Below are 13,833 nucleotides of genomic sequence, written 5' to 3' on the forward strand. Positions count from 1 at the left end.
CAGTGCATTTTGTACTCCACCAAGCTCCTTGTGGTCTCTTCTGGACTATTTTTCCCAGAGTTCTCAAAAAGACTAGCTGGGCCAGCACTACAGAGGCTACATATTAGCAGTGATCAGGAAGACACGTTCAGTTGTGCGTCAAGCAGATATGGTCCTGCACCTGTGACAATGCTTAGCATTTTAACAACTCCACAGTTCTGGACTAAGTACCACAAATTTAAAGTTGCAGAGCTCAGTCATTTGCTTGTTTTTTGGAGACAGGGTCTCACTTTGTCACCCAGGCTGGAGTGCAGTGGCATGGTCTCGGCTCACTACAGCCTTGACTTCCCAGGCTCAAGCGATCCTTCTACCTCAGTCCCCCAAGTAGCTGAGACTACAGATGTGCACCACCACGCTTGGCTAATTTTTATACTTTTTGTAGAGACAGAGTTTCGCCATGTTGCCCAGCCTGGTCTCGAATTCCTAGGCTCAAGTGATCAGCCCACCTTGGCCTCCCAAAGAGCTAGGATTACAGGCCTGAGCCACTGCACCTGGCCAATCATTTGCAAAAACTAAATTCATTATATAAAAAACTGACCAGCTCCATTAATAATGCAAAGACATTTAAATAAGAAACTGCAATCCAACTTTCAAATGTTTTATTTTTAGTGTTTTTAAACATTTTAATACAACAAGGATATAAAATAATATATATTAGTTAAATCTGGATTTAATTTAGAATCAAGATATTTACTTATGTACAAACACTGTGCTTCAAGGTATGGCTACCACAGGAACTTTCACATCTTCAAGTAATACTAGTTTCTCTGTGGATAGAGAGACATTTAGGTAGAATTCACAAAACAAAACATGTCCGTTTTAGTCCAAGCTAATTTTGCTTCTCCCATTAAGTACCAGTTTCCACTTTCTTTGTTCCGTATCAGAAATACTTCATTTTTCTAATAATACATAGATCCTCTGAATAAAACTTAGTAAAACTGAACATTTTTAAGATGACATTACTAACTGATAATATTGCTTGGCTATGTTCAATTCTCCAGACAACCCAGTCCTTCAGATTGAAAGAGACCTGAAGCAACAATGAAATTAACATAGTGTTCTTTCTCTTCCCATATCAGGCACAAACCTTCCTTATGCTGAAATATGAACTACACTGAATAAAAAGTTCTTTGGTTAATTTAGGACAGAATGTATTCTAGAAACCAGAATAGCTGAAATATGGCTTACAGATTTCAGAGATATTTGTACAGAACTTGAAGCAAAGTAATTGGTCACATTTTAGTTATTTGAAATTGGTGGCATTATATCCGGGTAGGGTGAGAAGGGGGGTCCAAAACCTAGTTTCATACTAATTTTAGTCATTCAGAGTTACTCAAAGACAGGGAAAAGAAACAACCTACTCGGTCTCTTTCCATTCTTATTCATCACCTGAAGCATTACGACCTTTGATGTTACTAACAATTTTCCTCTATAGCAGTATGGGGTAATTCAGGCTAAACCGCTTACAAACACAAACGGTTAAACTGTCAAGTTGGCATTAAAATGGACACCTTTGCTGGCTTAGAAACTGTCTAAATGAAACCAGTACTGTTTAAGAAAGCAATTGGACTATTCTACAAGAGAGCTTTCTTGTCTCAAATGCCTGAATACCTTAAAGAACTGGCAAATGACTATATTATCATTACCTTTATTATGAAGAAAACCTAAGTCTATAAAAGACTATCAAATAATTACATTTATTAAATTAGAGCGTTTAAAACAAGAATGTGGTTAACATTCTTAGGCAATTTAGATCTAGAATCCTTTAAAAAAGCTTACTATGAAATTAATGGTGAAACTGCCTTTTGTTGAACATAGTCAAAGCAAATTAGTGTTATAAATATGACTTTGTGAATACATGAGTAATACTTTCCAAACAGATGTTTCTAAAACAGACTGTTTCTTATCAGTTATAAAAGAATCTGGCTTCTCTGTTTCCCATTTACAAATTATAGGATTTCTGGAATTCTTAGTAAAAACACACAGGCAGGGACAGGGCATGAAAGACCACTGCTCACAGACTAAAGAGTTACATTCCCTGCAGGTCTCTTGGTCCAATGGGTTCTGGTCTCTCAGTCACTGACTTTTTCTTCTGAATAGCCCACATTATTATTTAATTTAATTTAATTAATTAATTTATTTATTTGAGACGGAGTCTCGCTCTGTTGCCCAGGCTGGAGTGCAGTGGCACGATCTCAGCTCACTGCAACCTCTGCCTCCTGGGTTCAAGTGATTCTTCTGCCTCAGCCTCCCGAGTAGCTGGAACTACAGGCGTGGGCGCGCACCACCATGCCCGGCTAATTTTTGTATTTTTGGTAGAGATGGAGTTTCACCGTATTGGCCAGGCTGGTCTTGATCTCCTGACCTCGTGATTTGCCCGTCTCAGCCTCCTAAAGTGTTGGGATTATAGGCGTGAGCCACTGCACCCGGCATAGCCTGCATTATTTAACTGACCGGTTCTAAGGCTAAGTTCACTACTTTCTGATTTCAAAGGATACAAATAAATAGAGCTAGAAGTTCTATTTTTGTCCTAGCAATTCTGGTCACAGAACTATGGAGAGGATAGCCACACAAATAATTCTTGCAGCACAGCCACGAAAGGTTCCCCCCAAATTATTTGGTGTCAACAGCAAACCTGTCTCCTTCAAAACCTCTTACTCTCTACCAACTCTTCAATTACCCTTCAATAACACTACCCTGCCTGGTCTTAAAAAAAAAAAAAGGAAAAGGTTAAAAAAGGCAACACTGCTCCCAGGAACATAGAAAATGCATCGAAGACTTGCAACATAACCTCCAATTTGCATCCCCAAACCAAAAACCTTTTGGTTCCTTCTATACTAAAGTCTCTATGATGATGTAAGCCTCTCACAAGTCTGCAACTACAGAACCAAATACAAGGTCAAAAAATATGTAGACCAAAGCCATGTAGCTTCTCTGCCTAGCCACATTCACAGATAAAATGTAAACATAAATACTATCTTCACTGTGGTTTAGATTTTAACCAGAAAAAAATATGAAGAAAAAAATCTGGAAATTTCTGGACAAAACAAAAAGCAACTAAAATATAGGTTTCATGTTTAGGTAAAACTGAAAATAATTTTGTCTCAATGTTTTCCAAGAAAGAGATGATTAATTTATGTAAACACTGCCTTATAATAGTTAAAACAGTAAGTTATAAACCTAACTTACATTTTTCTCACAACATATATGAGCAAGTGCAAGGCTGAACAGTTATTTTACAATCCCCATTGCAGTCTGTTGTTAGGTACTCTCAATGTCAATAGCTCTGCAAAGTTAGTTGCATTTGATTTTTCTATTTGGTCCTAGAATAGAATTTATATGAAAGAAAGAAGACCGAGGTTAATAGCTATTTAACTTTTTGTTATTGATTGACTGAGACAGGGTCTCACTCTGTCACCAAGGCTGGAGTGCAGTGGCATGATTACAGCTCACTGTAGCTTCCTTGGGCTCAAGTGATCCTTCTGCCTTAGCCTCGCATGTAGCTGGGACCACAGGCATGCACCACCATGCCCAGCTAATTTTCTAAAAAACTTTTTGTGGGGACGAGGTCTCACTTTGTTGCCCAGGCTGGTCTCGTTTACCTGAGCTCAAGTGATCCTCCTGCCTCAGCCTCCCAAAGTGCTGGGATTACAGGCATGAGCCACTGCGCCCAGTCTAACTTGTTTTTTTTTTTTGTTTTTTTGAGATGGAGTCTTGCTCTGTCATCCAGGCTGGAGTGCAGTGGAGTGATCTCAGCTCACGGCAACTTCCACCTGGGTTCAAGCGATTCTCATGCCTCAGTCTCCCAAGTAGCTGGGATTACAAGTGCGTGCCACCATGCCTAGCTAATTTTTGTAGTTCTAGTGGAGATGAGGTTTTGTCATATTGGCCAGTCTGGTCTCAAACTCCTGACCTCAAGTGATCTGCCTGCCTTGGTCTTCCAAAGTGCTGGGATTACAGGCGTGAGCCACTGTACCCGGCCATGTTCTTAAGAGAATGGGTCTTGCTGTGTTGCCCAGGCTGGAATGCAGTAGTTAGTCATAGCCTCAACACACTCCAGCCTAACTCCTGGCCTCAAGCAATCCTCCTGCCTCAGCCTCCTCAGAAGCCAGGACACTACAGCCTTGCACCACTGCACTTGGCTTAACATTTTAACATTAATGTTGTCATAGAGTTTTTTGAACCCTTTCCCAAAAGCCAACATCAGTGCCTCCCTAGCTAAATTCAGTCTGTTCTGTCACTAGAAAAATAATAGTAACACATCTTTTGACCTCAAGGGTCAAACCACTCTAACTGGCATAGGAAACGTCCTTTACTTTTCATGATTATGCAACTCCTTTACATGTTGGCATTTTGTTCCTAGCATGTAACAGAATCAGCAATTTAAGATATCAGATTCTGAGGTGTGAGATTTAAAAGCATAAAACTTGAACTGCCTCGCAGCATTTCTCAAGTGAGAAATAAATAATGTTCACAGCAGACACAAATTGGGGTCCTTCAGCACTAGCTGAGACTTGTTTGCATAATTTCCTTTCCTACCCAATTCATTTGGGCTTCTATGTAGCTTATACAGGGGTGGAAATATGACTCAAAGTGCAAAAATAAAATATTTCACCCAGATAACAAAGGAGCAAGCTTCTGATAAGCAGCCTAATTTTAGGCCTCAGAATGCCAGCACCTTTTCTAAGTTTTTGTTTTAAAATGGAATGTAAAACCTAATTATTATTCCCAGCAGCTAAGCTCATTAGTTGGGGTTTAAATTCCAATTCCATAACCATCCTACTGTCATAACTATTGTAAAAAATCATTAAAAATAAAGTAACAAATGTTATCACAGAGGTGAAATTACTTAAAGTACTATATTTCTAGTGTTGTAAATAGCAGCTAAGTTATATCACTTCCTGACTGCCAAATTAAGACTAAATACAAAGAAGGTATATACACCATTATATTTAAAAGTAAAAACACAACTTTTTTCATATCCAAGTATGTCTGAGACTGTTTACTTCCAACGGCCAAGAATGATAAATTTCAAAAACCAAAAAGTTGTATTTTGCGTGCTATAAGTTTCTTTTCAGGAGAAAACAATTCTTTGCATGCATACCTCCCTACTTAACGACAAAAGAACTTTATCTAACATCTGGTAAAACACTCCTATTTGGCTTATTAAATAACACCATTAAAAAAGCATAAAATTGGACTGTCATCTACTATAGCACAGAGTTATTCTGGGTACCTATACTACTAACATTAAGTCCATTTATTTTTATGGATGCAGCCATTTTTCCCTCATGAATACTTACTGATGGTTACACTGAACCCTCAGAACAAAACAGGCACTGCATCTTTTGTTGCATCTTTGGTGAAAAATGCCAGCTCTACATTTGCATTAATGAGGAGACCAATAGCATCCTAGCCAGTACTCTGTCACGTCATCTATGGCCTCTTTCATTCTCCTCTTATTTCAGGCATCCTGGTATGCTCAGTATACATAAAAGATGGTTCAGAAGGTAAAAACTGTCAGTAAAACAGATCATGTCCCAGCGTGGCATAGTTTTAAACTGACACAGAGATTAGTCCAAAGAACAAGTACTGATCACTTGGTAGGGTTTCTTCTTCTAAAGATAGTAAGTAGCTTCAAAACATATTATTTCTTGACTAGAGCCTTACTGGAAATCAATGAAAATTCCTCAATCAGCAAACTGCTCAAGTTGACTTGTTTAAAGTTCAATAAGCAAATACTCAACAGGTAAGGGTACAGCCTAACTTCAATCACAACATTAAGTCTTCCTAAAGAGAAGGGGCAGAAAACATCTACTTAAGCTTTCTGTTCAAACAGCTACATAAGGACTCTTGATTGTTCTTGCTTGCTTTTTATAATCATAACTTTGCTCAGAACAGAAAGCTTTACTTTGTCAACACATAAGCCAGGCATCTAGGAACAACCTAGGGGGAGAATGCAAAGTTACTCATTTTCAACAACTATTATATATTTAGTCACAGATTCATTAGAAAGATAGTCTTCATCCAATTAGTCTTTTCATTATTGCTGGTTTTGAAAATGGCCAACAATATTCATTAGGAACTGTGCCATTAACATTGCATTCAAAAAAAGAGAACATGGGAAACCAAATCCTTGCTCTCCTACTCTGCTGATATGCTCTGGTATTGGCCAGAGTATGGTAGTACAAAAAGAGTCTTGTTGTTATATAAAAAGCAATAAACACATCAATGGAATAATGTTCATGGGCAGCCAAGATGAAGAAGATTCCAAAGAGGTTGAGAACCCAGGATAAAGTGTGCAAGAAATTCCAGCTTCTTGGTGTATCTAGGAAAAGGACAGAAAGATCATTTTAAAGCTACATTCCTTCCAATGCTGCTCAGTCACATGTTTCTCAGGTCAGGCTGTTTTGCCATTCTTCACAGGATCTCACACCCTCCCCACAGCCTTCACTGCAGCTAGTTATCTAATATGCATAGAAGCACTAAAAAGATACTTACATTCAGTGACAAAGAAATTCAGCATAGTTAGGACGACTGTGTGGCCACTAAACATGTAATCTCCACATGTGTGAACGCCAGTCAGGGTCATACCAAAGCCACTCCAAATGGCAAAGGCTCGATGTAATTTCTCCCATACACTGCCATATATCTATAAAGAAAAGTTAAGAATTAGTGCTTCAAATGCTTAGGGAGGTGGGAACTTCCCAACATCCATTCCCATTGAAATTCAAATGCTGAATAACTTAGAAATAAGATCTAAGCCAAAGCAGTTAGGTCCTCAGTCTAATGAATTCCAGGCAGACTTCAAGACTGGGTGGGTAAAGCTTGGCTGTACTCAGAAATATTTTGGTAATTAAATGAAATCAGGCTGGGTGCAGTGGCTCACGCCTGTAATCCCAGCACTTTGGGAGGCTGAGGTGGGCAGATCACCTGAAATCAGGAGTTCAAGATCAGCCTGGCTAACATGGCGAAATCCCATCTCTACTAAAAATACAAAAATTAGCCAGGCGTGGTGGTGCGTGCCTATAATCCCAGCTACTCAGGAGGCCGAGGCAGGAGAATCACTTGAACCTGGGAGGCAGAGGTTGCAGGGAGCCGAGATCGCGCCACTGCACTCCAGCCTGGGTGACAGAGTAAGAGTGTGTCTAAAAAAAATTAATTAATTAAAAATAAGTAAATAAATGAAATCACTGTAACATGAACTCCTTTACTAGGAGTTCCTTTATAATAAAAAGTTCTCTATAACACAAAAACATCTCAAAGTTTTTAATCCAATATCACAGTAGTATTTGCTTGGCTATTCTTGCCAGTAAGACATAGGCTATGACAGACAGAGATCAATGTCTCCCTTTCAACATCCACTCTCCCCTTTTTCACTGGTAACAGAATCCCAAATATATTGAGGCAGCAATGAATTCAGCCACAATATTGCCTTTCCCAACCTCCCTTGTGGCTAGGTGTGGCCACATGACTAAGTTCTGTACAATAAGATCTAAGTAGAAGTGTTAAGGGTTTCTGGGAAGGCTACTTATCAAGGTAAGAGACAACAGTTTTGAGGAAGTCTTTTCTAACTTTCTACCTTCCCTTCTTTTAGTCTACAACTCAGACTCATTCAACTGGAGGTGAAACTCCAGCAACCATCTTGGACCACAAAGTGGCTTTGAGGCTACAAGCCAAGTATTGTGATAGCAGACCAGAAAGACAGAAGAATGATGGGGTTTTTTTGGATGACTTCATAAAATTATCATACCAGACCTGGTGTACCTACCTTCAGACTCTTTTTTGAGAGAGAATAAAGCATTGTGTGTTTACTAAACCATAGCCACTTTGAATTTCCAGTTATCAACAGCCAAACCTAATCCCAACTCCCACATATACGCCTAAAAGAGCAATCCATTTTGAGGAAGACTTTGAGTGATAGCTGCTTTACAAAAGAGGGGCAGTCACTACTTAAAAAAAAAAAAAAAAAAAAAAAAAAGGCATACTGCCGGGCACAGTGGCTCACGCCTATAATCCCAGCACTTTGAGAGGCTGAGGCGGATGGATCACCTGAGGTTGGGAGTTCGAGACCAGCCTGACCAACATGGTGGAACCCGTCTCTACTAAAAGTACAAAAATTAGCCAGGTGTGGTGGCACATGCCTGTAATCCCAGCTACTTAAGACTGAGGCAGGAAAATCTCTTGAACCCGGGAGGGGGAGGTTGTGGTGAGCGGAGATCGTGGCACTGTACTCCAGCCTGGGCAGCAAAAGCAAAACTCCATCTCAAACAAACAAACAAACAAACAAACAAACAAAAAACCCCAGCATACTAATATTATAATAATAATACAATTTAATAATAATATAATAATGGTACAAAAAGGTGCTAAAATTTTATGTGCATTTACTATGTGCAAGGCGTGCTGCTAAGTGCATTATGTGTTATTGCATTTAATTTCCACAGCAATCCTATGAAGTGATTTAATTGTACAGATGAGGAAACTGGCTTAGAAAGGTCACATAGCTAGTAAATAACACAGGCAGGATGTGAACCCAGGGAGCCCAATTCCAAAGCCCTGTCTTCAAGATTCTATCAAATATGACCAAAATAAACAACTTCATAGATACCACAATCTCATTAGGAATCTCACCTGCTGATTATACACTACCCAGCTTTCCCTTTCTGCCTCATTTGAGGGAAAGAGAGGAAGAAGAATTTACTGTTAGAGAGAGAGAAAGAGAATACACATGGGTTTGGTTCTTCCGTGATCGCTATGAACATGGGCTTAGAGATATTACTCTTGAGAAAGTAAAAAATCACGTAGTAAATAAAGAGAAGGGACTGCTACGAAAATGATTCAACCAAGGATAGGAAACTAGTGATGCCAGTCAAAAGGTGCCTCTCCATCCTTTCCCATCTTAAATGTCCCACATATTCTTCCAGAAAAATAAAAACTGAAACACAACAGAGCAGAATGAAGAGGATGTTTTGATAAGAGAAGGTGTAGAAATATGCATTAAGTGTTTCTAAATTTCAAAAATAGACATGTTCTTGGTTCTGTCCTCAAACCCCTTACTTCTGGGAATGCAATTTCAAGCAATTAACTTATTATAATGAAAGTACCTTATGGAATTCACTGTAAGGGATTTGATTTCAAGTTACTATCACTTTAACTTTCTATTTATAACAATTGCTGCAAATAATACGGGTCAGTAAGTAGGTTATATTATAATTCAAAGCAATTAACAGTATTTAGGTCAGATTGGAGGAGAAATATCTATATATAACCAACTGATAAAAACAGTCATTAGAGACAGAAAAAGGGCTGTTTATACCATGGAGGGATGGTATCTAATTTATTTTTGCAGCATATGTTGCAGCCCTATGCACATATATCCCTCTCCTCGGCGGCTGTCCTACAATTAAATCCCTTAGCTATGGAAAATTTTCTCTTTTCAGTGTAATAAGCTTATATTTTTCTTTTTTTCTTTTTTTTCTGATACGGAGTCTCGCTCTGTCACCCAGGCTGGAGTGCAGCGGTGCGATCTCTGCTCACTGCAAGCTCCGCTGCCTCCTACGTTCACGCCATTCCCCTGCCTCAGCCTCCCAAGTAGCTGGGTGCTCGCTACCATGCCCGGCTAATTTTTTGGTATTTTTAGTAGAGATGGGGTTTCACCGTGTTAGCTAGGATGGTCTCGATCTCCTGACCTCGTGATCCACCCGCCTTGGTCTCCCAAAGTGCTGGGATTACAGGCGTAAGCCACTGTGCCCAGCCTATATTTTTATTCTTTAAAATCTGTCCTGGCTGGGCGTGGTGGCTCACGCCTGTAATCCCAGCACTTTGGGAGGCTGAGGTGGGTGGATCATGAGGTCAGGAGTTCAAGACCAGCCTGGCCAAGATGGTAAAACTCTGCCTCTACTGAAAATACAAAAATTAGCCGGGTATGGTGGCGGGCGCCTGTGATCCCAGTTACTTAGGAGGCTGAGACAGGAGAATCCCTTGAACCCGGGAGGCAGAGGTTGCAGTAGGCCGAGATTGTGCCACTGCACTCTAGCCTGGGCGACAGAGAAAGACTCCATCTCAAAAAAAAAAAAAAAAAATTTAGCTGGGGTGTGGTGGTGTATGCCTGTGGTCCCAGCTACTCAGGAGGCTGAGGCAGGAGGATTGCTTGAGACCAGGAATTTGAGGCTGACAGTGAGCTATGATCATGCCACTGTACTCCAGCCTGGGCAACAAAGCGAGAATCTGTCTTAAAAAACCAATGACTAAAATAAAATAAAATCTCCCCTAATCAACTAGAATACTATTTGGGTGAAACTCTTCACACCATGTACACAGCATACTATTTTGGAGAAACTGTGCACACCATGCACAGAAACAAATCCAAAATAATAAAGTTGTAAAATATAAAAAAATAAGACCATAAAAGCATCAGATATTATCTTTCATCAATCAGAATGGCAGTGCTGGCAAGAGGGTAAGAAAGCTGACATGCATACATGTTGGCAGTAGTGAAAAACTCATCTTTTCAAGTGTGTATTTTAGCAATATATATCACTTTTCTTTTTTTTTTTTGAGATGGAGTCTCGCTCTGTCACCCAGGCTGGAGTGCAGTGGTGTGATCTCAGTTCATTGCAACCTCTGCCTCCCAGGTTCAAGCGATTCTCCTGCTTCAGCCTCCCAAGTAGCTGGGATTACAGGTGCCTGCCACCATGCCCAACTAATTATTTGTATTTTTAGTAAAGATGGGGTTTCATCATGTTGGCCAGTCTGGTCTTGAACTCCTGGCCTCAAGTGATCCGCCCACCTCGGACTCCCAAAGTGCTGGGATTACAGGCATGAGCGACCTCGTCCAGCCCATATCATATTTTTCAATGTGCGTGTCCTTTAATTCTGTAATTTTACTTTCAATAATTTATCTTAAGAGATAACTAAGTGCAAAAGCACAATGTACAAGAATGTTTACTATAGCACTGTTTATAAATAGTAAAATTTTGAAACAATAAAAATGTACATCATTTGGAACCTGGTATCCACAATGGACTACTGTTAAAAAGATGTAGTTCCTTTTAGAAAAAAGTAAACAACATACTATTAAATGAAAAATAGGCTACAGAGGCTGGGTGCGGTGGCTCACGCCTGTAATCACAGCACTTTGGGAGGCCAAGGCAGGCAGACCACGAGGTCAGGAGATCGAGACCATCCTGGCTAACACGGTGAAACCCTGTCTCTACTAAAAACACAAAAAAATTAGCCGGGCGTGGTGGCTGGTGCCTGTAGTCCCAGCTACTCAGGAGGCTGAGGCAGGAGAATGGTGTGAACCTGGGAGGCAGAGCTTGCAGTGAGCAGAGATCGCGCCACTGCTCCAGCCTGGGTGACAGAGCAAGACTCCATCTCAAAAAAAGAAAAAGAAAAAGAAAACTAGGCTACAGAACAATGTTTGCAATATAACCCTGTCTTGTTTAAAAAGTATCTATAAAAACTTACATGAAGACCAGGCACTGTGGCTCACACCTATAATTCCAACACTTTGGGAGGCCGAAGTGGGTGTATCACCTGAGGTCAGGGGTTCGAGACCAGCCTGGCCAACATGGAGAAACCCCCTCTCTACTAAAAATACAAAAAACAGTCAGGTGTGGTGGTCCCAGCTACTCGGGAGGCTGAGGCAGGAGAATGGTTTGAACCTGGGAGGTGGAGGTTGCAGTGAGCCAAGATTGCACCACACTACTCCAGCCTGGGCAACTGGGAAAGATTCCACCTCAAAAAACAAACAAACAAACAAACAAACAAACAAAAAACTTATACGAGTGTGTAAGTATGCTTAAAAATGGTCTGTGTGGCTATACACACAACTGTTAACTGTATTATTTATAGGGTGGGGCAAAAAAGAATCAGGTAAATTTTTACTTTTTAATATATACATTTCTATATCATTTGAATTTTTATAATAAAATATAATTTTGTAATTTGCAAAAATTACTTTTCCTTTTTGGAAAAAGAAAAAAAGACCTCAAAACAGTTTTTACCTTAAAAATAAAACATTTCCTTTACATGAAATCCTGTGTCATATCAACCCTTCCCCCTTTCTTACTGGTCAGTCTAAGCCTTCCTAATATCAGGAGAAAGTTTTGTCACCCTTCAGCTCAGGAGTATATTTTTAGCTCTTGATCTCGTTTGGCTGCTTAATCTTCCCTTGTTGGCATTTCAGCTATGATATTGCAGCACAAGAAGTGAACTTGAATGCTGTTACAAACAACATTAAAATAACTACAAAGGTGTTAACACATACATTTATTTGAGTATGTGAAAACACAGAATTAAAGCACAGAGGCCTAGAAAAGTAGGGTTCTTTTGTCCAAATTTGTATATAATTTGGACAAAATTATTTGCAAATTTGTATATAGATTTTACCCAATTTTGTACATAAAGTACAGGCGATTTTCAGAGTCTTATTTTGTCTCCATCTGCATAATTTATTCTGTTTAACCAGGAGATGTCTATAGTAAACCAAAACAAAGCCACAAAGAATAAAATGAAAACCAAAAGTCAGCCATTATTTGTTTATCTCAGAAAGAGTAAAGTTTAGAGTGATGAGTATGTCGTCAAACTGTAACTTTTTTTTCTTTCTTTTTTTTTTTTTTGAGACGGAGTCTGGCTCTGCCGCCCGGGCTGGAGTGCAGTGGCCAGATCTCAGCTCACTGCAAGCTCCGCCTCCCGGGTTTACGCCATTCTCCTGCCTCAGTCTCCCTAGTAGCTGGGACTACAGGCGCCCGCCACCTCGCCCGGCTATTTTTTTTGTATTTTTTAGTAGAGACAGGGTTTCACTGTGTTAGCCAGGATGGTCTCGATCTCCTGACCTCGTGATCCGCCCATCTCGGCCTCCCAAAGTGCTGGGATTACAGGCTTGAGCCACCGCGCCCGGCTTTTTTTTTTTTTTTGACACGCAGATTCACTCTTGTTGCCCAGGCTGGAGTACAATGGTGCCATCTTGGCTCACTGCAACCTCCGCCTCCTGGGTTCAAGTGTTTCTCATGCCTCAGCCTTCCGAGTACCTGGGATTATAGGTGCCTGGCACCACGCCCAGGTAATTTTTGGTGTTTTTAGTAGATTGCACCATGTTGGCCAGGCTGGGTCTTTAACTCCTGACCTCAGGTGATCCACCCACCTCAGCCTCCCAAAGTGCTGGGATTACAGGCGTAGACACAGCGCCTGGCCGGCAACATTTTTAAAGGAGTGAGGAGGACAGTGAAGGAACCAGAGCATGCCATATGAGAAACTTTGAAAATGCTGAGGATGGTGGGAAAAGGAAAATGATAATTGAAAGAAAATTTTCTTTCTTTCCTTTCTTCCTTTCTTTTCTCTCTCTCTCTCTCAATCTCTCTTTCTTTCTTAGACAAAGTCTTGCTATGTTGCCCAGGCTACAGTGCAGTGGCGTGATCTCAGTTCACTACAACCTCCACCTCTCAGGTTCAAGCAATTCTCCTGCCTCAGTCTCCCGAGTAGCTGGGATTACAGGCATCCACCACTGAGCCTGGCTAATTTTTGTATTTTTAGTACAGATGGTGTTTCACCATCTTGGCCAGGCTGTCTCAAAATCCTGACCTCATGATCCACCCGCCTTGGCCTCCCAAAGTGCAGGGATTACAGGCATGAGCCACCAGGAGTACAGTGGCACAATCTCGGCTCACTGCAACCTCCGCCTCCCGGGTTCAAGTAATTCTCTGCCTCAGCCTCCCAAGTAGCTGGGATTACAAGCGCCCACCACCACACCCAGCTAATTTTTGTATTTTTAGTTGAGACGGGGTTTCA

The 13,833-nt window shown here is 40.6% G+C and overlaps 1 protein-coding gene across 12 annotated transcripts in view; it reads right to left on the reverse strand.

Annotated features, from left to right (window-relative positions):
* Positions 1 to 621: 621 nt before the first annotated feature.
* The window catches only part of SAMD8 (sterile alpha motif domain containing 8), a 73,419-nt gene continuing 60,207 nt past the window's right edge, over positions 622 to 13,833 (reverse strand). For 11 of the 12 annotated variants that reach the window (XR_012417763.1, XR_012417760.1, XR_012417762.1 and 8 more), the window contains 2 exons: positions 6,541 to 6,691; positions 4,189 to 6,367 (listed from right to left, as the gene is read on the reverse strand). Coding sequence is in view for 7 of the 12 variants with exons in the window: in XM_015456137.4 (XP_015311623.1) it covers positions 6,063 to 6,367; positions 6,541 to 6,691 (456 nt within the window). In the remaining 5 variants the exon portion in view is untranslated. Of the gene's footprint in view, positions 6,368 to 6,540; positions 6,692 to 13,833 lie in introns of all 12 variants that reach the window. The other variant, XM_005565416.4, reaches the window with a different exon arrangement.

This window comes from Macaca fascicularis, chromosome 9 (assembly GCF_037993035.2).
Source record: "Macaca fascicularis isolate 582-1 chromosome 9, T2T-MFA8v1.1".
NCBI classification, from domain to species: Eukaryota; Metazoa; Chordata; class Mammalia; order Primates; family Cercopithecidae; genus Macaca; species Macaca fascicularis.